The 27,005-nt window shown below is 42.6% G+C and overlaps 1 protein-coding gene across 2 annotated transcripts in view; it reads left to right on the top strand.

Moving 5' to 3' along the window:
- The first annotated feature begins 4,063 nt into the window (after positions 1 to 4,063).
- Positions 4,064 to 27,005, top strand: part of CCDC93 (CCC complex scaffolding subunit CCDC93) — a 39,488-nt gene continuing 16,546 nt past the window's right edge. The window contains exons 1-13 of one of the 2 annotated variants that reach the window (XM_081007291.1): positions 4,064 to 4,221; positions 7,865 to 7,978; positions 8,585 to 8,679; positions 10,102 to 10,213; positions 12,274 to 12,372; positions 15,135 to 15,191; positions 17,109 to 17,209; positions 18,092 to 18,109; positions 19,624 to 19,660; positions 21,070 to 21,162; positions 21,972 to 22,022; positions 23,821 to 23,907; positions 26,770 to 26,886. In XM_081007291.1, coding sequence (XP_080863417.1) covers positions 4,180 to 4,221; positions 7,865 to 7,978; positions 8,585 to 8,679; positions 10,102 to 10,213; positions 12,274 to 12,372; positions 15,135 to 15,191; positions 17,109 to 17,209; positions 18,092 to 18,109; positions 19,624 to 19,660; positions 21,070 to 21,162; positions 21,972 to 22,022; positions 23,821 to 23,907; positions 26,770 to 26,886 — 1,023 coding nt within the window. In that variant the 5' untranslated portion in view covers positions 4,064 to 4,179. The remainder of the gene's footprint in view (positions 4,222 to 7,864; positions 7,979 to 8,584; positions 8,680 to 10,101; positions 10,214 to 12,273; positions 12,373 to 15,134; positions 15,192 to 17,108; positions 17,210 to 18,091; positions 18,110 to 19,623; positions 19,661 to 21,069; positions 21,163 to 21,971; positions 22,023 to 23,820; positions 23,908 to 26,769; positions 26,887 to 27,005) is intronic. The other variant, XM_081007292.1, reaches the window with a different exon arrangement.

A 27,005-nucleotide genomic window follows, 5' to 3' on the forward strand; every position in this document is an offset into this window, starting at 1 on the left:
CATTCTGAAGCTTGGCAACCACCCCTCAAAGAATTCTGGGCACTGTAGTTAATTAGAGGTTGCTGAGAATTCTAATTCTATGAAGGGTAAACTGCCCAGAATTCTTTGAGAGAAAGAATATGCTTTGAATGTGCTTTAAAGGTGTGGCGTACCCTACACAGCCAAAGTTTATGTTTCTATGAAAGTTTCCTTTCCATGAAAAGGAAAAAAAATGGTATCTGTACATGCAATTGAGAAATAATGTAACTTCAATGTCAGCAAGATAATTTGAGTCCGCACCAATTTACCATTAATAATAATAATTGTAATAATAATAATTTTATTATTTATACCCTGCCCATCTGTCTGGGTTTCCCTAGCCACTCTGGGCAGCTTACAGTACATATGAAAACATAGGAAAACGTCAAACATTAAAAGTTTGAGTCACTTGCATTTGAATATCTATCTGTGAAGGCACCCAGATATTCTACATGCAGTCAAATTAGCTGATGCTACTGTTACCCAAGATTACAGCACCTGAGGTTACAACCCTCAAAGGGAAATCCATGCGTGAACAAGTCTTACATTTGTTATGTATGTTGTTTTGCTTGCCTGTTTTCCTTTGAAATGTCAGGTATCAACTGTTGCCAGGTGCAAGAGATGTTAGGTGGATCTGGCAGAACAGTTCGTGCTACCTGCTTGGCTTACTAACAAGTAATTATTCTTACCAAAGAGAACACAAGTCAGCATCATTGCAGAAGAGTGGGAGATATTTTATCATGCCTCTTCCATACACCAACAAGGAAAGTGCTATCGTGCTGCTGATTTTCAAATCAGAATTACAGGTGCCGCTGATAGCGAGCGCTGAGCCATGAAGCTGCAAGAACATGGCTCGATTCTCAGATACCACGCTGAGTTCTGCTTCTGGTGTCGTTAGAAATAATCTTACAAAATGAGCAAATGTGAATATGGAGCATAACTATGGGAAGCAGAAATGATATTCAGCTGCTTTCAGATAAGCCTAGTACCCAAGTAGAAATTTCTGTACTGATAAAACTAAGCAACATTCTGATTTGGTTTGATTCCTTTCCCCACTTTCCTTTTGCAAAGGAAAAACATTGCAACCTTCGCATCCTAACAGTGCAATCTTTTACATATTTACTCAGAAATAAATCCCAACATGGTCAATGGGTTCAGAGAAGAGTGTGTAGGATTGCAACCCAAATTAAGGACTTAGCTACATTAGTAAAAATAAAATGTTATAAATGCGTTATAACACTGTGACGCCAGATGGCGCTGTAGAGCTGAAATCAGAACTCTGTGAAATTTTCCATTGTGAGCTTTAAAGCAGTTTTTTTCCGGAGCATTTTCAGAGTGTTTTTTACAGCTGTGTAGATGCAGCCTAATAATCTGATACTAATTCAGAGAATAAAACATCTCTTTCTTTCTTTCTTTCTTTCTTTCTTTCTTTCTTTCCTTCTTTCCCAGTTCTATAATGTATGTAAGAACTTGCACTCAATATGACAGTGCAGGTTTACTAACACCTGAAGCTCACTACTTCTCTTGTTGAAATCGCCACCAGCATGGTTAGAATGTGGGAAAGGGTACATATTGTCACCCCACTTCTTTCAATATGGATGAAATGAAGGGTCTAATCTTCACCAGTGATCTTGACTAAGGATCCAGGCAATGAATCCCATTCTGCATGCATTAATACAAGGTGTGATTTTGTGTACATGGCCATGACCCATACACCATTTGCATCATAGGTTATGCAGCAACTTAAACAGCAACAAGGTCATTTCTGCACACACAAACACAGCTGTGTTTCAAATTGCATCTTTACATTGCTATACACACCATGGGGGGGGGGAATATTTAGGAAGTTTTTAATGTCTGATGCTTTTAATGTATTTTTAATCCTTTGTTGGAAGCCACCCAAAGTGGCTGGGGAAACCCAGCCAGATGGGTGGGGTATAAATAATAAATTTATTATTATTATTATTATTATTATTATTATTCACCCAATGCCCATGACCTGATTTGTTTCCCCGCATCTGAAACCTTCCCAACTTCTATTCAAAGAAGCTATAACCTGCACAAACGTGATGGATGTCTTACATGTACACAGGTTTTTAAGTGAGATGGAAGCTGGTTTGAATGGGACTGCATCACAGGATGTTTTCAGATTTGGTTTATCTGTAAATGAATTAAGAGAAAAGTCCTCTGAAACCTAAGGCAGTGCTCCCAGCAACGCTTGAAAATGATGTTCCATTGAAATCAGTGGGACTCAGAACAGAGTCACAAATGCAAGCTTGCCATACAATGGCTCGCCACTGGATTAATCCACAGCATACATTGACTTGCAGTGGATGTATGAACTGCCTCAAGTTAAGTGTGTTCTTTCAAGTGGTCTGCCTCTTTGGCAGCACAGTCTGTTGTAGGGAAAAGAGAAAATAAAGCTCCGTCCTCCCAAAACGTATCTAGCTCGTTCCACTATCAGTATATACATTTTATGATATTCTGCACGGTTACATGTGATGGCTGTTTCAGACATAAAAGTTACCACTTGACATCACAGTCATGAACTGTGAGCTCAGTTTCCTTAGCAAATGTGTTTAGGATTTATAGTGAAAATACTTTCATTCTTTTACACCACGTACTGTATTGGAAAGGAAATGTTGCAAAAAAGGGTCAGATTCCCTCTCTTTGCAGCAGATGGGCCTGATGCCTGCAAACTGTTTTTGCCATCATGAACAATGGACCCAGAGATATTCTGAAGAAATGAAGACGATAGGTGACTCCTGCCTCATCCAGCCTAAGAGTGCAAGGCAGCATGGGGTAAGGGCACCAGCAAACCTGCCTTTTTGACCCTGAAAAAACAACACCACCACTGCGCCCTCAAAGTGCTCCATGGATACCAAAACTGTGCACATGTAGCCATTTAGTCTGGCTCAAATGCATTCTCACCACTGGTGTTTAAAGCCAGAATTACAGGTGACGTTAGTTGCAATCTATAGGTATCTTGTTGTTTCTTGAGAAATTCTGATGTTTCATGCTGTGCTTTTTTTCTTTAAAAATGGTTAGGGGTACTCTCATTTTGACTCAAGAAAATCACCATTTTATAGTTCAAATTGGGAAAAATACAGTAAATGGACAAAAGCACAAAGATTCACAAATTGTTTAGGGGTATGCATACCCTTACGTACCCCCCCCCCCAATAAAAACAACAGTGGTTTTATGTGTTCTCCCTGCTGCACCCCCACCAGCACGAGAGGAGCAGTAGCCAGACCACCTGCAAAACAGCTGGAACTTTTGCTACAATCTTCCTGCTTTGCCTTGCTATTGCTCCCCCCACACCCAGAGACAGGAGAGATTTTTAAAAGGAAAATTCCCTTATTCCGAATAGGATTCCTAGCAAGAAAAAAGTTGACAGCTATGTGGAGGACACTAGACCCACCCGCTGATTTACTACAGCTGGCCTTGACACCAGACTGCAGGGTGGGGAGATTAGAATGCTACTTAGCGGGCTAATTGTTTATTATTTGAGAATCCTCAATGTTGTTTGTTATTTATATTGTGTGTTGTTTTTATTTTTTCATGTTAGGTTAGACAATATATTGATGAGCCCCCTTTCCCCCTTCCCCATATGGGGTGGGTGTGGGTGTGCTGCTGTAAGTGGCTTGGAGACCTTTGGGTGACAAGCGACTAACAAATTTAATAAACCAATTCCTTCAAACGTTATGCAATGGACACATCTCCGCTTCACCGTGGCTTAAGGTTTTCAAATGCAGTGCACGGAAGCATTATGCCGCAATGCTTCTTGCTCAGATCCGGGGCGCCTCGCTCTGCAGTGACACCCGCAGAGCTCCATGAAGACGATCACTTCCCGGGAAGGCTGCTCGGAGACCGGCCCCGCTCGGATGAACCGCGACGCCGCCCGCTCCGCGTCTTCCGTTCCAGGCAAGTCACATGAGTGGTCTGTGCTCACTCTCCCCCCTATTCCCCCCCTTTTTTTACAAAATGGAACGGTCCGCGTTATGCTGCGTGCCGTAGTACGGATGAGGGGCGGAGCTGGGTTGCTGGCGGAACAAACCAATGAGCGGGAAAGGGGAGAGGGCAAGTTTGCGGAAGGAGAAACGCGTTTTGTAGCCTTTGCGCGCTGCGGGATATTAGCGAGCTGGGAGTCGAGAACCTGGCATGGGCGCCGTCAGAGGGCAGGAGCACCAGCCTCCTCAGGAGGTAAGGCTGAAGCGGCGGGGCTGTGTTTCCCTCTCGCAGGGCAGGCTGGCCTTTCCCTTGCGGGGGGCGCTGCCCTGCCCCGCTTTTGTCTATGGGCTGCCGTTCCCCATAGCGCTCTTGGGGGCGGGAGCTTTCCGGGCAGCGCTTGCTTCGCAAGGCGAGCCCGCAAGTCCTGTTGCCTTGCAAGAAACGCGCCCCGAACACGTCGAGGTTCGCTTCTGGGGAAGGAAGCGTGTATATAGGGTAAGCGCAGCCAGGGGCGCAGGCTTCTCCAGGAAACGTTAGTCCTGGGACCGGTGTTTGTTTGTATGACGGGGAGGAGAACTCAGCGAGGGGATAAATTGCTGGGCCAGTGTCACACTCTGCACATGCTCAAGGCGCTCATCATTGCTATTACCTCAGACGTCTTCCTGGACGGGTGCTTAGTTCAGTAAGCCCTCAATTTACGCGAGGGATCACGCCTAAAGTCAAAATCGCATATGGGTTCAGTGGACAGTGGGATTACCAAAGTAAATTCCCCCCGAACGCCCTGCCCACTTTGTGCATTTTTATTCATTTATATTTTTTTTACCACATTTTTATTCATTTATATATATTTTTTACCACATGCATAAAGAGGAATGCTGTGGTTCCCAACTAGGCACACATCCCACAGGGGACAATTCGATAATGAGTTACTAACAGTGAATTTTTTGCATTTCTTGTGGTTCTAGGGGCCTCATATATAGTATATACTGTAAATATATATTGTGACATACACATTTTAAAAATTGAAATCAGAATGTACACGGTGGTCAACTGGTGACAATGGAAAGGTTATCTAAACCTTGGCTGGGGAGGGCGGAGTATAAATAAAAATCATCATCATTATTATTAAACAGAAAAGTTTATCTAAACAGAAAATACACTGGGCGCATTCAGGGGGAGTAGCGCTCCGTGGGGGGGGGGGGGGTGGATCAGGTTTTTAGAGATGCTTAGGTGGGGTATGGCCAAAAAAAGGTTGGGAAGGAACCAGTGGCTGAATGCAAGCAAGTTAAATGCATGTAAGTTTGCAGGCTTACTGTACTGACAGGCAGTACATCAGCTTCATTTGGGTGAGTGCAGACTGAAATAAAACTCTCCTCCCAAACTCCCATGGTGTACCCAGAAGATAGGAGGCTGCTTGGAGTTGCATATTCTCTGTTCCAGAGAATATTTCCCTGAGTGTCATGTCTTGCGCTTGAAATACCCTGTGGATCCTTTGGAGGTGGGAGTGGGGGAATAAAATACCACATTTCCTTTGCTGTTCAGAAATCGGTAATGGTAAATGTTTGTCACAGAGAACTGGATAGCTGTGTTTATTTTCTGTGAGCATTTTCTATAGAACAGTTATATGTTGTACTGTGAACGGACAGTCCACAATGTTGCACCACATCTAGAAGGTAAAAGTTGTTATTATAACAAATTTATTTGTACTCTGATGTGACTCAAGGCAGCTTACATATAAAATGAGAACTGATAAAAACATAGAAAAACATTAATTAAAAACAGTAAATCATTGTTAGAAGTAAAGTTCTGCTTTTTGTCTAGCAGAGCAATCCTATGCATGGTTTCTGAGAAATAAGGCCCACTGTGTTCAGTAGTTACTTGGTCCCAGGACTGTAGTTGCTTGTCATCCTTTTGAAGAACATCTCACAGGTTCTGAGTGATGCGGGGAGTGGCAGCAGAGAGACGCTTTCTCTAGAAGGTTACTCCCATAATGTGCTTTAGTACCAACATACACATACGTGGAGCTGCATGTCTACCAACATACACATTTTTTTAACTCTGTCAAAGTACAGTTCTGTATTGTAATACGGGGGAGTCACTGTGAAGCTCTACAGATTTTCTTCCTCTTCAAAGACTACAGTTCCCATCATCATTGACCATTAACTGTTCTGGCTGGGACTGATGGGACTCGTCATTCAACAACATCTGGAGGGCTGTCTGTTATGATGTATAAATAGCATGGCTTTGTGACCTTTGCAAGCATCCAGCTTGTACGCAAATATAGACCAACTTGTAACATCAGCACCAGTCTGAAGTGGATATGATGTTTACTACAGCGGTACCTCTGGTTACGTACTTACCGTATTTTTCGCCCTATAGGACACACCGTCCCATAAGGTGCACCTAGTTTTTTGGGGGGGAAATAAAGGGGGGGGGGAATTATTTTTTTTCCCAGGTGTGGGGCTGGGGCGGGGGAAGCCCAAGCTTCCCCCAACCCCAGCCCCCAGAACAGGCAACTCTCCGCAAGCCGCGGGAGCCCGGCGGAGAGCTGCGCGAAGTCTGGGCACGCTGAGCTCAACGCGCCCAGCCTTCGGCATGCAGGCAACTCTCTGCAAGCCGTGGGAGCCCGGCGCGGGCTCCCATGGCTTGCGGAGATCTGCGCGAAACCTGGAGATCCAAAGGGGTCGGTGCGCGCCGACCCCTCTCACTCTCCAGGCTTCAGCGAAAGCCTGCATTCGCCCCATAGGACGCACACACATTTCCCCTTCATTTTTGGAGGGGAAAAGGTGTGTCCTATGGGGTGAAAAATACAGTAATTCATTCCGGAGGTCCGTTCTTAATCTGAAACTGTTCTTAACCTGAAGCACCAGTTTAGCTAATGGGGCCTCCCGCTGCCATCGTGCCACCGGAGCATGATTTCTCTTCTCATCCTGAAGCAAAGTTCTTAACCCGAGGTAATATTTCTGGGTTACCTGGGTACCTGAAGCGTATGTAACCCGAGGAACCACTGTACGTACATGCATATTTTTTTCTAGTACTACTACTACTAATAATAATTGTATGCCACCAATCTGACTTGGTTGCCCTAGCCACTCTGAGCACCTTCTAACAGAATATTAAAAACACAATAAAACTTTCATAAATTGCACATAATTTTGTGTTTTAAGATGGTATTTCCCTCTCTCTCCAAATGACATGGCTGTTTTATCAGCCAAATTCATCTGATCTTCATTAGTGCAAGGGCTTCTGTCAGAAGTGCCTCAAAACACATGATAATAACAACTTTGGTTCAAACTTTACATTTCTTAGAGCTGGTGAGCTAGCAGAAGCTAGTGGAACTTTCCCTCAAGCACCAAGATTCAGGACTCTGAAAAAATACCAAATAGCTCAAGAGATATAAAACATTGTAAACATCAGTAACGCCACACTGCAGTGGTGGTATTAGAAATGTAATGGTTGGGCTAAGCTGTAGAAGTTTTAGAATGTTTTGTTAAAGAATTTGGGAACTTGCTTGTATTGTCTTTATAAGTGACAAATGTGCCTGTCTTCCTTGAGTTGAGGAGCATTGGTTACTTCATTATTCTTGTGTCTGACAGAATCAGAAATCTCAGCATATACTACTGGAGGAAAAACCTGTGCAATAGTTGAACAGTTTTCATACACCGGACTTCCACCATCTTGTTTTTGCAGGATTCTTTGGAGCTATGTGCATTGATATTTTTATAGCCAGTTCCGCAGGTCGGAACCGGCTATAAAAGTATTAAAACTGTTTTACAATGTAGTCAACAGTGTGTCTACTAAAAGGAAATATTTTGCAAGAAATTTGTAGTGTGTACACTTAGAAGAACATGGTTTTGTTTTTTTGAACATAGAATCAGTTTACTATCTCTTCTAGGTTGAAACCCGTGAAGATGAAGAGCAAAGTATTAAGCTGAGTGAAATCTTAGAGCTGCTGGTGGCAGCTGGATACTTCAGGGCAAGAATTAAAGGGCTGTCCCCCTTTGACAAGGTGAGAGTGTAACAAATTATGCACAAGGCATGCTTTAATTGGTAAAAAAAAAAAAAAATCAGCAAGGGCTAATTTGTACAGACGAGTACAAATGTTATCCAGATGGTTGTGAATTAAGAGTGCAATTTTAAAGGTTTTTTTTATAAAAATGAATCTCTTTTTATATGTGTTTCATTGCAATTTGCAAAGATACCATAAAAACAGCTAAAATAGTTCAAAAACTGACAGAATGTGCAATCAGCATAAGCATTGTTGCTTGCCGGAGGGAATAAACCTCCCTCTCCTCCAGATGTTTACTGTTTGGAGGTTCCCCTGACCACCCCAGGCCGATTTTGTGGGGTTCTGTGGGTGATGGAGAGGATTGCCCAGTGTGAGTGGAAGCCCTTATACAGTGCCCAAGAGCACTGCCAGGAACTGGTATTCAGAAGCAATACTACCTCCAGCTGACACTGGAGGCAGAACATAGCCATCGTGAAAATGTGACATTGGGGGGCTATCTTTTGTGTTTCATTTTTAAATAAATGCACAAGATGCTTCTGTGTAACTTCTGCGTTCTTCCACCAAACATCTGCAAGGGATAAAACGAGTGTGCTTGCCTTGTTCTAGGTGGTAGGCGGCATGACGTGGTGCATCACAACATGCAGTTTCGACATTGATGTGGACTTACTGTTTCAGGAAAACTCTACCATCGGCCAAAAAATGTAAGTGGGAGCTTGCCAGAAAGGGATCTTTCTTTCCAGTTGTGCAATGTGTTCAGTACCAGTCATATTTGTAACTGAAGCTTGCATAAGTGGTCACCTGAGCCTTAAGAATTATTATTATGTATTGAATTTCTATACCACCCTTCATCACAGGGTGGTTTACAATATAAAAACACAAAACTTGCATACCATTATAACTAACAATAAACTGCAATTTAAAAGGCCGTCGTTTGTTTAATTAGCCAAAGGCCTGGGAGAAGAGGAATGTTTTTGCCTGGTGCCTAAAGATATGTAATGAAGGAACCAGCCAAAGCTCCCTGGAAAGAGCATTCCACAAGCACGAAGCCACTGCAGAAAAGACCTGTTCTCATATTGCCACTCTCTTGACATCTTATGAAGGAGGCACACGAAGAAGGGCCTCAGAGAATGCTTGCAGGGTCTGGTTTGGTTCATATGGGGAGAGGCGGTCCTTCAAATCTGCTGTGCTCTCTATTTTTTGGTCTTACTGCCCCTGATGTGCCCTCCCAGTAATATAATCTCTTCTCATCCTAAGCCTGAAAGCAGCCATGAAAATAAAGTGAAATGTTTAAGTACAGCAGGAACATGTAGAAGCCCACACTTACTTTCTGCTGCCTCCTCCTTCTTTTTGCGCTATTTAAATGTTAGGACTTTTAAATAAAACAGTGACAATTACAGTCGTACCTTGGAAGTAGAACGGAATCCGTTCCCGAAGTCCATTTGACTTCCAAAATGTTCAGAAACCAAATTGCGACTTCTGATTGGCTGCAGGAAGCAGCCAATTGGAAGCCCCGTCGGACGTTCAGCTTCCAAAAATAGTTCGCAAACCGGAACAGTCACTTCCTGGTTTGCAGCGTTCGGGAGCCAAAACATTCGGGAACTAAACTGTTCCAAAACCAAGGTATGGCTGTAGAGTGTTTCTATTAACACATGAATGTCTTAAACTGTTGTTACTTTACCATGCGCTACCTTGGGAAGCTCAGAACTGATTAGATGTGCATCCCATTGGCGCACTGGATCGAATTCACACTTGCTTAGCTTCATTCTAGAATAAGGAAATCACAGACCATTCCCTGGACTGAAACTGAAAACATTTTATGAAGTAAAGATTGATTGTTTGATAATAAGCTTTTAACAACAGGTTTATAAAAGAAACAACAACCTTGAATTTTTTTCTCAGTTTTTAATAAGAGTTTGCAAGCTTGTCTAAAGATGATTTTTAAAAAAGAAGTGCCTCCAGTCCTACAGATCAGCATTTATCAGCACAGGTCTAAATTGCTTGTGTATTCACTTTTAAAAATCTAATATTTGATTTCAGCCACTAGAGGGCAGTTTCAGGCTAGTTAAGGCTTTGCTTCCACCAAGTTTCACCTTAAGCTCTGTCATCCTTCACCTTCTTTCCAGTGCCTTGACTGAGAAAATTGTATCCGTCTTGCCGAGAATGAAATGCCCTCATCGCTTGGAGCCTCATCAAATACAGGGATTGGATTTCATCCACATATTTCCTGTTGTGCAGGTAGGTGCTCCTTGAAAAGTTGCTCCCCCCAACACCTCCGTATAGTAGGCCTGCTGATGAAAAACCATATTGTAACCCTCTTTCTCTCTTCCCTGCAACTCTAATAGCCACTGGGGCATGGTTTTGATCAGGAAACAACCAAGTAGAATGTGTGTTCCTAATCATAAACAAATGGTTCCACTAATGTGGGTAGGAGGCCCTTTAGATGCTGTGGGGCTCAAAGCTCCCTTCAGCCCTAGCTAGTGTTACCATTGGTCAGGAATGATGGGAGTCTAGCAACATCTAGGTGGCTACCCATTCCCCATCCCTGCACCATTGATTAATCCCTTTTGTAGCCTTGCAGCATTTCCTGTAACCAAAAAGTGTATGGAAAGAGATACTGCATCGCTGTTGCTTGCAGAGACTGTATTGGAAGCATAGTTCCATCTCTGATTAGATCCTGAACAAGGAGCAAATTAGAGGCATCTTCTAAACCTAGTGTTTAACTTGGGATCTCAGAGTCTTTTATGTAATCGTTTCTATACCATCTTCTGTGAAATAAAAATAATTCAAAGCATTTAACCCATTTCCAAATTTGAGTCAATTATTAGCAAGACCCGGAGTGTTCAAATGGTTTGCTATTGCCCATGTAAATGGGAATACTGTTGCTTTATAGTTTTATATATGCTTGCTTTTCTCTGTCTTGGAACGTCATTTGCAAAATTGACGTTTCAGCCAAACCAAGCCAGGAAGGTGTTTCTGTTGCAAGTGAACAGGGATGAGTTCTTTGCCTGGAAAGCTGGCTGCTTAAATAGAGAGCATGGGTTTCCACACACACACACACACACACACCAAAGCAGAGTTGAGAGCTGCAGATGTAAGAGCAAGGCAGCAACTATTTTTGCCTGGTTGTCAGTTTGACAAAGTGGGGAGAAGTAGGTTGATAGCCAGAATGAGACCAGCACCTGCTACTCTTCCATGGCCCTTGTTTGTTTCTGTATTTTTCAACTAAGTGCAGCAACGACCTGGTTGCACCAAATAGGAGCTGAACTTAGCCTGAGATTTCTAGTTGCCGACTCCTGATCTACAATGACAACATGAGTTAAGATTTTCCTTTAGGTCACACGTCCCAAGCCTTGTGCCTGTGCACCAGTACTGTGTTATGTCCATTGGCATGCTAAGTCTTCGGGCAACCTGATAAGCAAGTGACACATCCGATCTGGGCCTGCAGATTGTCGTTTGTGACTACTCCGGTTTTGCTGCTATGCACCTTTGTGATATGGTCATGGAAAAGCAGGAATTGGAGTTTCATACAGCCCAGTCCAGGTGTCTCCAGATGTTGCTGGACTATAGCTCACATCATCCAAAGTATTGACTATACTGGCTGACAATGTTGGGAGCATCAGAAGGACGGCATATTGGCCACTCCTGCCTCTAGTCCCTGTGAGGCAGAGTTGGCCTCATGAAGAACAGATTAACTCACACTGTTCAGAGGAAAAGCACAGCAAAGGCTGAGTGAAACATGCCAGAAATATCTACAAGTGAGAAAAACAAGGGCCTAACCTGTCTTCCATCATATTTGTGTTCTTTCAACATGTTTAGCCTCCTAATAACCCTTTGAGGTAGGCTGAGTTGAAAGGGAGTGGCTGGGTCAACATCAGCCACAACAGCTGGTCAGAAATTTAAATCCTGGGTTGATATTCAACTGAGTTTTACTTGAAGTAGACCTATTGAAATTAATGGACCCAACATAACTATGTCCTTTAATTTCAGTGGTTTTATTCTGTGTAACGCTTAGCTGAATCTAGTCTCAGTCAGACACACTAATCTTTTATGTCATGCTGAGACTCAGTGGGTTTTCTGTTTCTTGGTTCAGATGATGAACATGCACTGATGCCCATGTTCATTGTCTAAATGTTTCAAAATATGAAAGGTAAGTAGCTGTAATAACTGTAGCCCTTTGTTTATAGAGTGTTGATTTTCCTTATTTTTTATTCCCTTTTTGATATCCAAGTCTGTCCTGAGTATATATATCCATCCAAGGTGTTGCTTTAAAGGTTTCCCTTTTTCTTTTCTCCCAGTGGCTTGTGAAACGTGCAATAGAAACCCGTGAAGAAATGGGAGATTACATCCGCTCATATTCTATATCTCAGTTTCAGAAGACACACAGTCTGCCAGAGGTAAATGTTTGGCTGCGTCTTTTGTAATTCAGAACTAGAAGTGATTCTTTTAACCGTCTGTAAAACGGATAGGATTCATGCAAACCTGCACCAGCTGATTTGGCTCATAGGTTTTAGGACATAAGCGGATAGATCACACGTTATGAGCTGGCACTGGAGCAGAAAATATGAGTAGAGTAATTCAGTCCAACTCCTTAAGTATTAAATGCCCAGTTGTGCATCAAAAAAGGTAGATGAATTTGCAGTGCATCCAAGTGCAATCATCGGATGCTCTGGGAAGCTGTTCTTGACACAAGTCACTTTTTTCTTGTAAGATCTTTTTCACAAAATTGTATTTGAATATGTTTGTGCAGTGGCAACACAAACCTACACTGTGCAAGCACCAAAACGTTTCCCATTCTTAAAAATACGTTGCCCACCTATTCTTAGTGCAGAATGAGCCATTCCTTGAGAAGGAAAGTCCAGGTGTATTGTTTCTCTGTGATTAAAAGGTGATTGGCAGTTGATAATGCTATACCTTAACATGACAGCTGCCCACTGAAATAAAATAGTTCATTATTTTTTTTTAGGCTGTGTTTTGGGGGTTTTCACTCACGTTGTTGAAAGTTCAACATACGATTCTTGCATCTCCCTGTGTATGTTGGTGCCTTTCATTACTTGTGCAGCTGCAAACTAGTGAGCATCTTTCTCTGCCTCATTTGTCAATAAATGGAAAGTGATGTTAAAGGTGTCAGTGCTGGAAGATCCTCTGAATTTTTCTATCTGATGGGCCAAGTTCCTGCTAATGTTTTACTATTAACACCATATGTCTAAGATGTAAATTGCATTGTGGAGCTTAGTCCTAGGTAAAGTAGGTAGGATTGCAGCTTCAGTAGTGTGGTTTATGTAGCCTGAGGCTGTTCCTGGTTCCCACCTTTAAAAGTTGCTGCAGAGGTGCAGAGTACCTGTTTCCAGCTCTGGTTGGTTCTTCAGCCACAGCCATTCCTGGATTGAAGTAATCTGACCACAGTAATCCATGCTTTAGTAATTTCCCAATTAGACTTTTGTAATATGCTCTACAAAGCAGAGACATCACCTTACCAACAAAGGTTCGTATAGTTAAAGCCATGGTTTTCCCAGTAGTGATGTATGGAAGTGAGAGCTGGACCATAAAGAAGGCTGATCACCGAAGAATTGATGCTTTTGAATTATGGTGCTGGAGGAGACTCTTGAGAGTCCCATGGACTGCAAGGAGATCAAACCTATCCATTCTGAAGGAAATCAGCCCTGAGTGCTCACTGGAAGGACAGATCGTGAAGCTGAGGCGCCAATACTTTGGCCACCTCATGAGAAGAGAAGACTCCCTGGAAAAGACCCTGATGTTGGGAAAGATGGAGGGCACAGGGAGAAGGGGACGACAGAGGACGAGATGGTTGGATAGTGTCTTCGAAGCTACCAGCATGAGTTTGACCAAACTGCGGGAGGCAGTGGAAGACAGAAGTGCCTGGCGTGCTCTGGTGCATGGGGTCACGAAGAGTCGGACACGACTAAACAACAAATATGCTCTACATGGGGCTATCCTTGAAGACCGTTTAGAGATTATAGCAGGTGCAAAATGTGGCAACTGGGTATTGATTGCCACAGAAAGATCTGCACTGATTATTTGCTACCATGTCCATTCAAAGTGCTGTCCATGGAGGCTCAGGTCAGTTCTGTGTCCAGGGCAGCTGTCTACCACATCCACCTGGTATATGGGCTGAGACCCTACCTGCCCATGGACTGTCTCACCAGAGTAGTGCATGCCCTGGTTATCTCCTGCTTGGACTACTGCAATGTGCTCTAAGTTAGTCTACCTTTGAAGGTGACTCAGAAACTAGAATTAATCCAGAATGCATCCGCTAAACTGGTGACTGCGAGATGCCGCCGGGACCATATAACACCAGTCCTAAAGGATCTTCACAGGTTCCCAGTACGTTTCCGAGCACAATTCAAAGTGTTGGTGCTGACCTTTAAATCCCTAAACAGCCTCACCCCAGTATACCTGAAGGAGCATCCTCCTCCAAGGGTCTTCTGGTTCCCTCACTGCAAGAAGCGAAGTAACAGGGAACCAGGCAGAGGGCCTTCACAGTAGTGGCACCCTCCCCGTGGAACATCCTCCCTTCAGATGTCAAGGAGATAAAGAGTTACACAACTTTTAGAAGACATCTGAAGGCAGCCCTGTATCGGGAGGCTTTTAATGCTTGATGTTTTTGTTATGTTTTTAGAGATGCTGTAAGCCACCCAGAGTGGCTGGGGAAACCCAGCCAGATGGATAGGGTATAAATAAAATAATATTGATGATGATGATAATGTAAATATGTAAACAAATTAATACCCAGCTACCTGAAGGTGTGTGCCTCCTGATATATTCCTCCCTGTTATCTGAAGTCTGCCAGGTAAGCTTGGTATGGTCATCAAACAAAGCCTTGAGTTCCCAAACTTGGAATAGGACTTTGTCAGTGGTAGCCTCCTAGCTGTGTAACATGAGATTAGGCTGGAACCTACATTAGTCAGTTTTCTTCACCAGCTTAAAACATATTTGTAAAAATCTGTCGGGCCTTCTGAAGTGTGTACATGGCCCTTGATTGCCTGTATTCTGCTGAAGGATTAGTTGTATTTTTTGGTACATTTTAACATCACAGCTTTGGACAAGTTGACCCAACAACTGGCCAATCTTTGTTGACACTGTTGAGGTTAAATATGTTTGTATGCTGGTATTTAAAGCTATCTAAATTGCTTTGCAGGATGATGACTTCATGCAAAGAAAAGAAAAGTCTGTCAAAGCAGTTAGTGAAATCTCTGTAAGTGTGGCATTCAGCAGTGTGGGTTTTCAGAAAATTTACAAATAAATAATAATTGGATTTTGCGTTGTTTTGATTATGTATATATTTTGGCTTTAATTTACTGCCCCTTCCCTTTTAAAGATGCGTAGACCATGTTTGTATGATATATCTGCATACCTGCTTCCTGGGGATAGTAACTTTTCTTCAAATGAATTGCAACTTCAAAGGTGCTCAGTTTTATCCATTGTGGTATCCATTCAATACATTCCTAGTTAGTTTTTATAAAAGAATTCATTTTTAGAAATTGATCTCCCCTGGGGTTCATGGCGGTGGGGAGGGGGCTAGAAAATGTTTCATCCCACATCATTGGTAACACACTAAATGAGAATTTTCTGGTCAAGTTGTGGAATGCCAGCAACAATCCTAGCACTTTGGCATATACAGCCCTCAAATGACTCTCTCTGCTAGGTTAGTACAAGTGGCAGCCCTAGTTAGAGTCTGTGAGTCGGGTGCAAGTTGAGTCAGAAACACAATATTTTAAAGCTGCATTCTTGGACACATTAACAAGAGGACAAGCCCCGTTGAATATATGTATATTTTTGTATAAATACGTGTGTTTATGTAAAAAAAAACTGCCGAAATAATCAGGAACACCATGAAACATTGCAACTCTACCGCATAGGAAAATGTGTACAGTGTTGTGCAATAAATCAGTTCCTTTCCTACCTGCAGAGGGTTTACTGTGTCAGGATTTTATTTCTCTGTTCCTTTAGATTGCATTGCTCCATTATAATACCATATTAATTTTAGTTGGAGCTGCCATGTGGCTCTTGGAGGCTTGATAGATTGATATCCCATTGTGCTCATCTTTTGAATACCAGCTCTGTGTATTCCTTCCCTTGTCTCTCTTTGTCCGGGCAATGTCACTTTTAAAATGCCACACAAAACAGAACGTTGCGCTGCTGTGAATTCGGAAACGCGGGAGTTTGAATGGATTCCGTTGCATCTCAACTGATGTGCTATAGTTGAAAAAGATTTCCCACTTGCAAAACTGCCAACATTGATCAAAACATTTTTAAAAGAAAAAAGGAAGGAGGGTAAAAAGCTCTTGACATATCTTCCTCTGGCAGAGTCAACAGAGTAGAGAAGCCAAGTCATGGAAACAATGATCTCGTTTGTCATTGTATCTCAGGGAGAGTAAACTGCCTTTGTCATTGTGTCTGGAAGAAAGTGTGGAATGTCATCTGAAGGCACTGCTTTTTCTGAGAGTTCTTTTTAACAAAGAGTGTCTGGCATTGATGCTTCTTTCTTTTTAACTGTAGCCGTGTACAAGAACAACTTGGCTGTATTGAAGCATTGCTTTTTAAAAAGGGGGGGGGGGGGAGATTTCCTTGAACTTAGTTCAGCAACTTTTTTTTCTTGCACATTCTTACCACCACCCCAATTATGTTAAATCGATTTTCTTTTCCTATGTGACTGGCTAAAGTAGCCATAATGAAGAGAGTAGTAATTAAGCATAATTATTCAATAAGAGGCTAGAAGTGGAATGCATGAACACTAACCGCAGTGACTCGGAATTAATCATCTCTTTAATTATGCATAGTATTTTTTTCCTTACTTTGTTTAAGATGTTTTGCAGATATGTCTGAGATCACTTTGAATAGATTCATATGTTCTGGAGTAGCCATGTTCTTAATAATAGTAATAATAAGCTAGGAAAGTGCAAAAGCGAGGAGGAGGGGTGAGTCTAGGTCAATGAGCAGCCAGTGAAGGATATTATGTTATGACAGACTGTGTTGTGTTGTATTATAGAGCCACAAAAGCCCTGAGAAGGTCCAGGTAGGAGGTTTCTATGGAGAAAGAATGTTGACATTGGATTGCTTACTGACCATTTGTAGTTTGACACATGTTTATGCTCATTTTGTTGGCTTTCAGGAAGTTTACAAGCCACAAAGGAAATACCAGCGACGAGCAGGAGCAGAAAAGTTAGTCGACGAGGAGTCTAAAGTTCATGCTACGCTTCTGGAATATGGCAGGTATATTCATTTTGTTAAAGTGTGTTCCAGGGAACCCAGGATTTCTTGGGGGCATCTGAAGGATTCCAATAATGGCAGACAAAAGATCTGAAAGACAGCATGCTGTGGCTCTCTCTTCCCTGTAGGCAGATGCAGGAGAACCTTAAATGTCTTCTGGGGGCCAACTAAGAAGGGATGCTAATAATGTAGCTTTGCTGTTGCTGCTGTTTCTCTTTTTTTGCAAATCATCAGGCTAGGGGACCCATTCCGGAACTGTACAGTGAGGGGTAGGGGAGCTTTTAATCTTTTGCCACCCATTCTCACTAGCTGCAGTTTGCATCACCAGCAAAGACCCATATGTTTAGATGGAGCCTTCGTTGGCTATGGAGTTGCAGGGGCCCTGATCCTGATTGGGAAGGAAAAGGCTAAAGCCCTCTATGCTCCATGCTAGGTTCATGATGGGGGTGGGGGGTGCTAATCACGTATGCCATCTTGAGCTTGGAAGAAAGACAGGATGGTAATGTAATTAATCATGCCATCCGCTCAAGTTCTTGGGGGGAAATGTTGCTCCACAACACATTTAAGTGTCAAAAGACTCTGGGTTAGTGACAGCAGATTTCCATAGCTACTCTCCTGCAATAATCTAAGTGTGTACAGAGCACAAAAGCAATGTGTTGCTTGCCATAAATAACTGGTGAAATGGTTATAATATAATATGTATTGACATTTTGATTCACTAGCTTTTCCACTGCAGTTCTTTAGTCATACAGGTGGTTTGCACACTTACAATAAGCCTAAGTGTGTTTGAAACTGTGGCCTAAGTGTGTCTTCTACTCCCTATGGCAAGCCAGATCACTTTTTCAAGTTCTTCATCTTTTTGTTTTCCTATCCCCCCCTCTTTAGTATCACTGGTTATTTCTTGTGAGTATTTTTCCTCCTGTGTACATGTGGTGTGGATCCCCCCCCCCTTCCAGTTGGCTCTTGGCACTTGAATTTGCATCTTTCACGTTAACATGTCTTCCACATTTGGTATTTAACAGCATTGTTAAATTAATGTTCACGGGGACTGTCTTTTTTTCTCAGTGCAAAAGTCACAGTTTTCTCTAGGGGCTAAGGGGTGAGAGAGAAGAGTGCATAGGGAAAAAATCCCAACTTCCACTCTTTTCGCATACTCCCCAGGAAAATAGGTTCCTAGCTGTTACCTCCCTGATCTTCTGCTCCTTTATATGTAAATATTTTAAAGGACTCCTTTATCACGTGAACCCAGCTGATCTCAGACGGCAGTGATTAAACACAGCAGTATCATGGAGCCTAGAGTGATTTTACGTGGCTTTGTTAGTTACAACAAATATAGCAGCCATTGGTATATAGCAGTCTACAGAACATAAGGCTAATCCCCTTTCAAAGCCATCAAAGTTGGTAGCCACAGTTTATAACTGCACTGTGAAGGACTTTCTGTAGACCATCCATCAGTTAGCTTCAATGGACAACCTTGGGGTCTAGTGTTATATGAGAGAGAGGGGAACACTCACTCTATCACCATGCCCACTTTTGCCACATTGTGCATGGTGTTCGAACCCTCATATCAGTTCCTGCCCTGCCCTGCCCCTTACTTAGCTTTTTCCCTGATCTAAAAAGCTCCAAATGTTGTGAACTTTTCTCATGGGAGAGAAAATTGCTCCAGCCAGCCCCTTTTCCTGCAATTTTCCCTTTTGCTGGGAATGGCTGTTCAGGTTTTCAGACTGGGTCCCCTGCACCAGATCAACCTGGAGATGACAAGGACTGAACCTGGGACCTTACGGCATGCACAGCGTGCCTTCCTCAGTATCCTCTGCTTTATAGGTTGTGTAGCAGCATATTAAAACCTGGTTGCCTGAGTGCAGTGGAACTACTCCCTAGTGGGAGAGTGAAATACAGCTGCAGCAGAAGGAGATGTTTAAACTAGAACTTCAGTGGAAAGGGCATATTCAGAGAAAGCAAATAAAGCTAGGGAGGGCTGGCAGATTAATGCCTTGGGGGGCAAAAGTGAAATGTTCTTGGAATTAAAACGGGCTTTCATTAGCAATTCAGCAACAAGCCTCGGAGCACCACTGTCATGAACGATAAGGCAACCCCCCTCCTTCCCCCCTTTCAGCCCCCCTGGAACCTGCTGTACTGCAGAGGTTTAGAATGCACTGGGAAGACTTTGATGATGAATTGCAGTGTTGCAACAGGAAAAATGGTTTACTTGTTAATGGCATATAAATTACAAAATGTACACTCAGAATAAAATGGTGAATATAACTAACCCCAAACTGCTGCTGCGGCTGCTGTTGTTTTTCTAAAAAGCACTGAGAGCTGGTCTTGGCATGTTTGCAAAAGCACATCTTCTGCAATGAAAGTGAATCCAGCTGCATATTCTGATTTGTTTCCCCCTCCCTTTTTACTTTTTCTAGGAGGTATGGTTTCAGCAGACAAGGGAAAATTGAGAAGGTAAGCTTGTTTCCTCATCTGGAATCCAGCTGAAAAAATATGTGTTGGACAAAAATACTAGACACCAAAGCAGGTTTTTATATATATAAAGTGTGATGCAGCAATTGATTATTATTTTTCATAATATTGAAAACTACTTGTTTGCTTGTTCTTTCTAGGCCACCCAATCTTACTGTGTTGTGGTCACCACCCTGATGCTGCTGTATTCAACACATTGTGGGGAAACATTGCTAGAATTGTTCATGATCCTTTTCACTGTGGGTTAAATTCAGAGCCAGTTTGACTTTTGTCACTGCCTGTTCCAGACAAAGGGGCTCAGCAGTCTTTATTTTTGTTTGTTTTTATTTTTCAATGTTTGTAATTAGCCCTGCATGCAAGGATCCCAGGGTGGCACACTGTAAACATTAAAACCATTGCTAACAATAAAACTAAAACAAAAGTAACTCAGCATAATGCAGTTTAGCAATTCACAGGCAACAGAAAACAAACAAAGAAAACCCCTCTGTTGTTGTTATTTTCTTGGGAACTGCTAGCAAGCAGGATGTAGCCCAGTGGCGCCCTGCAAAGCAGTTTCAGATTGGCAGACTTTCAGCACACGCTGTTGGAAAGAAATGTTTCCTAACATTTCAGGCTACACTCTGGTTGGTGGGGGATGTGAGTTAAATTAGTATTAGAGAACGAAGAGCACTTCACCCAAGAAAGTTGCCAGTGAAGTTAATTAAGCCGATGGAGCTTATTTTCCGCTTGCAGAAATGTACATGCATTGCAATGTTGTGGAAGGCCCCAAAGTTCCATGCAGCAAGAATGCCGTTCCTAAAGCGGCATCTCACTCCCTTTGTTGACTTCTACAAAATATGGCTGCAACGCTTCATCACATCTTATTGACCTTGCATGCTTTTAGCCTAAGACTGTCAAATGCTTTCGTTAAAATTTAGCCACTGTGAGGGAAAGGAGGTTAGGAGGTCCTGTTCAGGATACCGTTCTGCTTCTTCTGGGCTTCATCCGATGCTATGCAAGAGGAGTTCTGCTCATGCGGCAAAACTTCCTCCATCCTCTCAGCTCCTGCACATGCCCAAAATCTGCTCTCAATGTCTTCCAGCCCCCTGGAGCAGATTTTGGGGGTGCTGGAGGGGCTGCAAGGGAGAGGAGGTGGGAAGTTAAATTGTACAAGCAGAGGTCTGCTGCATGAACAGAGCAGCAGTGTTGGATACATGCCTGTGTCTGAATTATTACTGTAGTGTGTTTTTAATGTGTCCATGAAAGGCTCTCTGGAGCCTTTCCTTATAATATATTCTGAAAGCATACGTTGTTCGTTTCCTTTTTTTTTAATTCCGCCCCCCTCCCCGCCTTGTGATTTTGTAGATGCACCATTTCCTCTTAATGTTAGACAACATCCTTTTCTTCAATAGGTTGAAGACAAGAAAACGCTGCTGCCTGCTGGGCTTCCATCATCTGGGAAAGCTGATGCCTACACGGAAGATGACCTCCAAGCTGCAGAAGAGGTGGAATTCACTGATAATTTGTGACAAGGCTCAGTTCAGGGTTGCTACTTCCTACTACATGGAATGAAACAAAGCTGGTGGTATAGAGGTTTCCCCCACTTCCCTTTTTGTATCTGTAGATTTTGCATTCTCAGAACCAACATGCACTCTTACTTGAAATTGAGTTTGGTGCAGATACATAGTGCTACAAAATGCATGTGGTAGAGTTTTAGTGGTGCACTTGCCTTTCAGTAGATAGCTTTATTTTATGTATTGCATTTGTGTCCCGCTGTCCTCTAAACGTCTTATGGTGCCTTAAAATGGGATTAACCCTGCATCGAATACGGAAACTCAGCCATTCAAATGTGTGAGTGCTGTTGACAGCTGGTGCACCACATGTATATAAACTTGGGTATGTGCACATGTTTTCAAATAAAGTAAAGTGTGACTGTTCCAAGAAGAATGATGCTGTGAGGGCCTAAAGAAAAGGATGTTTTCTTTTGCTTTGTGTTTCACCAAAGTAGAGGAGCAGAGACTTCAGATTATTACACAGCATTTTGTGTTTTGTTTGTTTGTGAATAAACAAGTGAGCAAAAGGGGGGGTATATCCATTGCTTTCTTACTAAGGAGCCATGTTTGCAGTAGCTCCCAGGCTGCCATCACAGTGTTGAGAAGGAGTTTTGTATGAAAAGGGGAGGGAAAGTGTGTGTATTTGTTTTGTTTTGCTAACCTCCAAGCCTTGTCACATTTTTTCTATAAATAAAAATTAAAACATGTGCTACATATTTTGAAACAACTGTTCTGATCTCAGCACTTTTATTTTTTATCAGCTTCGTATTAAAACATTGATGACTGAGATGGCTGCAATGGGAACAGAAGAGGTAAGCAGTTCTGTTTGTTAGTCATAGTTTTTTTGGAAAAAAGTATTATTTCAACCACTACTCTGGTATTATTAACAGGGTAGCACAGGCCAAAAAAAATTCTTTCCAGATATCACTCAATCTTGATTTCTTATATCTGAAAGTTCCCTTTTTCATGGGGCTATGAATTGAAACTGGAGTGAACTGCAATTCAGTAGAGAAAGAAAGGATGCATATTTCTCATTGCCTAGCTGCACTCTGTACCTATCAAGCAAACTCTGCAGTATATACAACTAAAGTTATTCACATCCCTGTTCTTTCCTCCTGCACCTGCAGATTGACTTGAAAGCTATCACAACCCATGAAATAGGGTTAAATGGAGTCAGGCTGCCTGAGGCCTTACATTGCAGTGTAAATTGACACAAGGAAAAGACTACTAAGCTTGAAAGGTGATCTTTTTCAAAAGGTGTTTAGCCTTTGTTGGTTGTGTCCTTGCCTACAAAAAGCATAAGGAGAGTTATCTCTGCTTATTACAGACAAGGCCTTTGACAGCTCACAGCCTTTACACTCCTCGCTTTGTGAAAAGAAGAAACAAATGAGGAAACTTCCAAAACTCCCAGTTCCCTTTTTTCTCCAAACCATGAAACAATGGTTTAATGCAGGAGTCCCCAAACTAAGGCCCAAGGGACTTGTTTATCCAGCCCGCGGCGACCCCTGCCACCACCGCCCGCTTTTACTGGTGCTGCGCGGCTGCCCACTTCCGGGTCGGAGGAGCACCGGAAACAGCATGTGCGCAAGCGCAAGCGTTATTTCCGGTGCACATCCGGGTCGGAGGAGGCCCGTGCACATGTGCACAAGCTATTTCCGGTGCTCCTCCGACCCGGAAGTGTGCCGGAAATAGCGTGTGCACACACATATGGGCACGCACTCCCCCACCCTCCGGCCCACTGCGCGTTTGGCGCTGTAGACACCTGCCCAAGGCACAGTAAGTTTGCTGGCCCCTGGTTTAACAGCTTCTCAACAAACCAGGCTGTTAAGACATAACTTAATATTTTTGCTGAAGACTTTCTGATTCGTTTGCTCACCAGCAGTAAGAGAAAAGTACTTCTTGCTCATCTTTTCTGTCTCCCAAGACTGCGGAACCTTTGAAGAGCCTTCTCATTTGGCTAGGTTCTAATGGAGTCCACTATCTTCCTGTACACAGTTTTTTTTCTGCTCCCCTGCCCCACAGCACACATACCTCAGCAAAGCCAAGGTCTTCGTTCACTCATAGTAATGCTTATCACTTCTATGCACACATGCAAACTTTCTGCTGTTGCTACCTACATTCAGTGACCAGCAGGTGTCACTCAAATTCTCTTCCCACCTGGCTCATTTGCACGGTGCCTCATCTACATACACAGCCCTTTCTTCCATTCTTGGGATATGAGTCCAAAATGCTCCTTATCTCTCAAATATACTTTAAGCAAGGAACCTTCATAGCAAAGCAGCAGCAATTCTTGTGTTCTGACTTGATGTAACTGAGCCAATGCCATGGAAGCCTTGCTAAGGTAGCAAATGTTGTCCTGTTCCCGTTCCTATAGCCGGATTTTATGATGAGGGGGAAAAGGCTTGCTAGCTGATGCCCACTCTTCCAAGTATCTCCCCACTGCTCCGGCCAGTTCTGCTTGCTTATTCTCCGTCCAAGCCTTGCTGCTTTCATGGAGGACAGTGGTACTTCTTCATGGAAACAGACATTGCATTTACATCAATTCAAACTGCCCTGCTTTTTCAAAAAGCTATGTCATGTGCCTTCATAAGACTTGTGTTCTACTTTCAGGGCAGACTGACCGCAAGCACTGTAGGGCAGATAGTTGGACTTCAGTCTGATGAGATCAAGCAGATAGTATCAGAATATGCTGAAAAGGTAGGTGATTTTTTTTTAAACTGTTTTAAGAAAACCATACCTGAGCAATTGCCTATTAAGTCTTCAAATTTTGAAGCTTCAGTTTTAAAATATATATTCTTTAGAACAATATCTACAATAGTGATGCTAGTTGGTGTGCCAATGCTTCTTTGTGCAGGCATACAAATCTGTGCTGCCATCAATAAAAATCAGATTCCTGTGTCTTCTAAACAAGTAGCTAAAAGTTGCATATGACTTTGTAGAGGAATAGTTTCTCCCACGTCCTTGTGCGCCATGAAACAGTGTGTGAAGTTTTACAGCTGTAATATATGGAGCTATTCGGTGTCGTGCTATGTTGCTCATTCAGTCAGACCAGATGGAGCAATTCTCCCTCTCCTTCCCCCCACCAGGGAGCTGTTTTGGGGGTCCTCCTGACACACCCACCCACCCACACCCAGGCCAGTTGTGAGGGAGCAGAGGAGGATAAACCCCATTGCTCAGGTGGAGGACCTTGCCTGGGCTTCCACTGATGGGGTGCATTATTTGAATTTCACCCATAGTTGTTGGAGTCAAGCTGTGTTTTGTTTGCAAGAAGACAAACCCTCCCATCCTGATTTCTTCCTCTTTATCTATTTCCTCAGCCCATTCCTCTTACCTTTCTGCTAGTTATAGGGGTTTTTTTTTGAAAATCTGGCTTGGCTATTTTGGGCTTTTATAATAGATTTCCTGTCAGTGCACAATGAAGATTGCTTAAAGCAATGGTGTGTGTTTGTGTGCCCTTGAGTTTAGTGGTTACTATAGAGCAGTCACTTAATTACGTCTTAAATTCAGGAAGGTCAGGCTTTCCTGGTTGTACTTGGGTCTAAAGAGATGAGTGATGTGTTTGGGAGGAAAAGGAGAAAGATGCACATAGTCTTGCATGAATTGAGAGGGAATTATGCAGTTGCAGTGTTTAGGCTTAGAATCTGGAATCTGTGCCTGAATCGAGAGGCTCTTAGGGAAAAGAATATAGTTTCTAACTATGGTAGCAGTTTTAAAATGTTCAAAGTGCTTTACCATTCTCATCTTGGCTATTTCCCCTGATTTAAATATACCAACTACTTGGGGACTCCTTTTGGGATTCTTTTTGACAGTATATAACTAATAAGTTAACTGTGTTAACGTTAACAGTGTTATGGGAATGGAAAGAGTTTCATGCATGGGGATGTTGAACAGTTGTGAGAGCAAATAAGGGCAGGGGGTCAAGTGCCTTGCACATAAAGTACCTTACAAATTGCAGAACCACCTGCTCCCACAAAAATTAAATAGTCTTTTTTTCCATTTTGGAAATAAATGTCCACCCTGAGATCTTCAGATGAAGGGTGGTATATAAGTTTAAAAAATAAAATTAAAATGCTTATTTTTCTGAAATAGAGATAACTTTGTTTCTATTTTCTGGCACCTCATTGATCTGCTACTTTTTCTCTTCAGTTGACAAATGAATGGCAAGTTTAAAAGAACTTAGGTGGGTGTTCGTAGCATCTGCTGAATGTTTTAATTGACAAATTTAAAAACAATTCCTGGGTTTTGCCATCCATCTGTGAATGCAATTTTGGAGTATGCAAGAGAATTTTCAACTAAATGTTTATGATCTGAAGATAACAGAATGTGTCGGCTCTCACTTAAAACTGCTACACGTCTAGTGTGGTTTTGAAAATAAATTACTTTAGTAGAAACCTTTTGGACTTCAATTTCAAGCAAGAGCCAAGAAGCTTCAGTTGTGTTATAACATATGTCTTCCATAGCCCTACTTGCTATACCTCATGTTTCAGTTCGTAAATAGCACAAATAGATGATATTGTTCAAAACTTTGTTTTAACAGGTCAGATGTTATATCCTTCTTTCAACAGAATGTTTTTTATGAGTACAAAGGAAAAATAAATCACGGAGCAGTGGCTTGCAGCAAAAACTGCAAAAAAGTTGTTATTTTTAAATGGATAACTGTTGTATTTTACTGACTGGACTTAACCGTCCAGGGGTCCTTTACCTTTACCTTTTACCATACCAGACTGCTCTGGACTCCTGCGGGTGAAGGAGCATTACAGAAATCATAATCATAATCATATTAATCATGATCAAAATGATCTTGATTGCTGCCTTCCACATTTGTTGTATTTTTCCATGAACATAAAACACAAAATGAGGTAGCAGCTAAATACAGTAATTAAATTCCAGTCAATTTATGTGTGCAGGGAGAATTAGTCTTGCAGCATAGTCTGTCTGTGTTTACTTTGAAGTCAGTCTAGTGGCAGTCAGTGGCAGGGGAGATTCCCAGTGCCGGGCGAACATTGCTCCCAGTTACAAAGAGGGTGAGAGACAAAGAGGTAGGAAACTTGGCATGGTGCTCGGCGTCGGTAAGTGCCCACTACAGAGTCGGCCCCATTGGTTTCAATGGGACTTAAGTACACTTAACATTGCAGTCCAGTCCTGGGAAGCTGGTGCTGAAATTCAAAGTAATGCTGCGAATTCTCACCCCATCCCCATATAATGATGTGCTGTTGAATTTTAACAGTATTATCCACCTGCCCTTTGCTCCCAGCACCGTATCTCTTTCTAGGATGGAGGAAATGTGTTGAGTCAGCCTTGCGGGTCAAAGTGGAACATGCCCAGTTCCCCTCACATTTCTGCCTCCAGAAGAGCTCTGCCAACTTCCACACTTGCTTACTCCCTGTAATGCAGGACATGCAAGCATCCAGACCTCTGCACACTTGTATGCGGCTGCCCAGTGGTTTATGGAGCAGTCTTAATGCACAGATTAGGCAAGTAATGATTCCTGTGCCTCTGACAAAGTGCTGAGGGGGTGTTCCATTCATTGTGTCCTCTCCCCGCCCCATCTTTTTCTAGCAATCAGGACTTTCTGCAGAGGAGCGTCCAGAGAGACTTGGAGCTGCCCAGCAGCACAGAAGGAAGGTGGCATCTTTAAACAAACAGATCTTACAGAAAACCAAGCAACTGGATGAAGTATGTGGGGATTTGTTGTTGTTGTTCCCTTATTTTAAGGGTTTGTAAACCACTTTGCCACTCTGCACTTATGGAGAAGATTATAACTTCAGCATCCATTTAGGAGAATTACAATATGA

The sequence above is a fragment of the Podarcis pityusensis genome, assembly GCF_964106645.2.
Source record: "Podarcis pityusensis genome assembly, chromosome: 1".
NCBI classification, from domain to species: Eukaryota; Metazoa; Chordata; class Lepidosauria; order Squamata; family Lacertidae; genus Podarcis; species Podarcis pityusensis.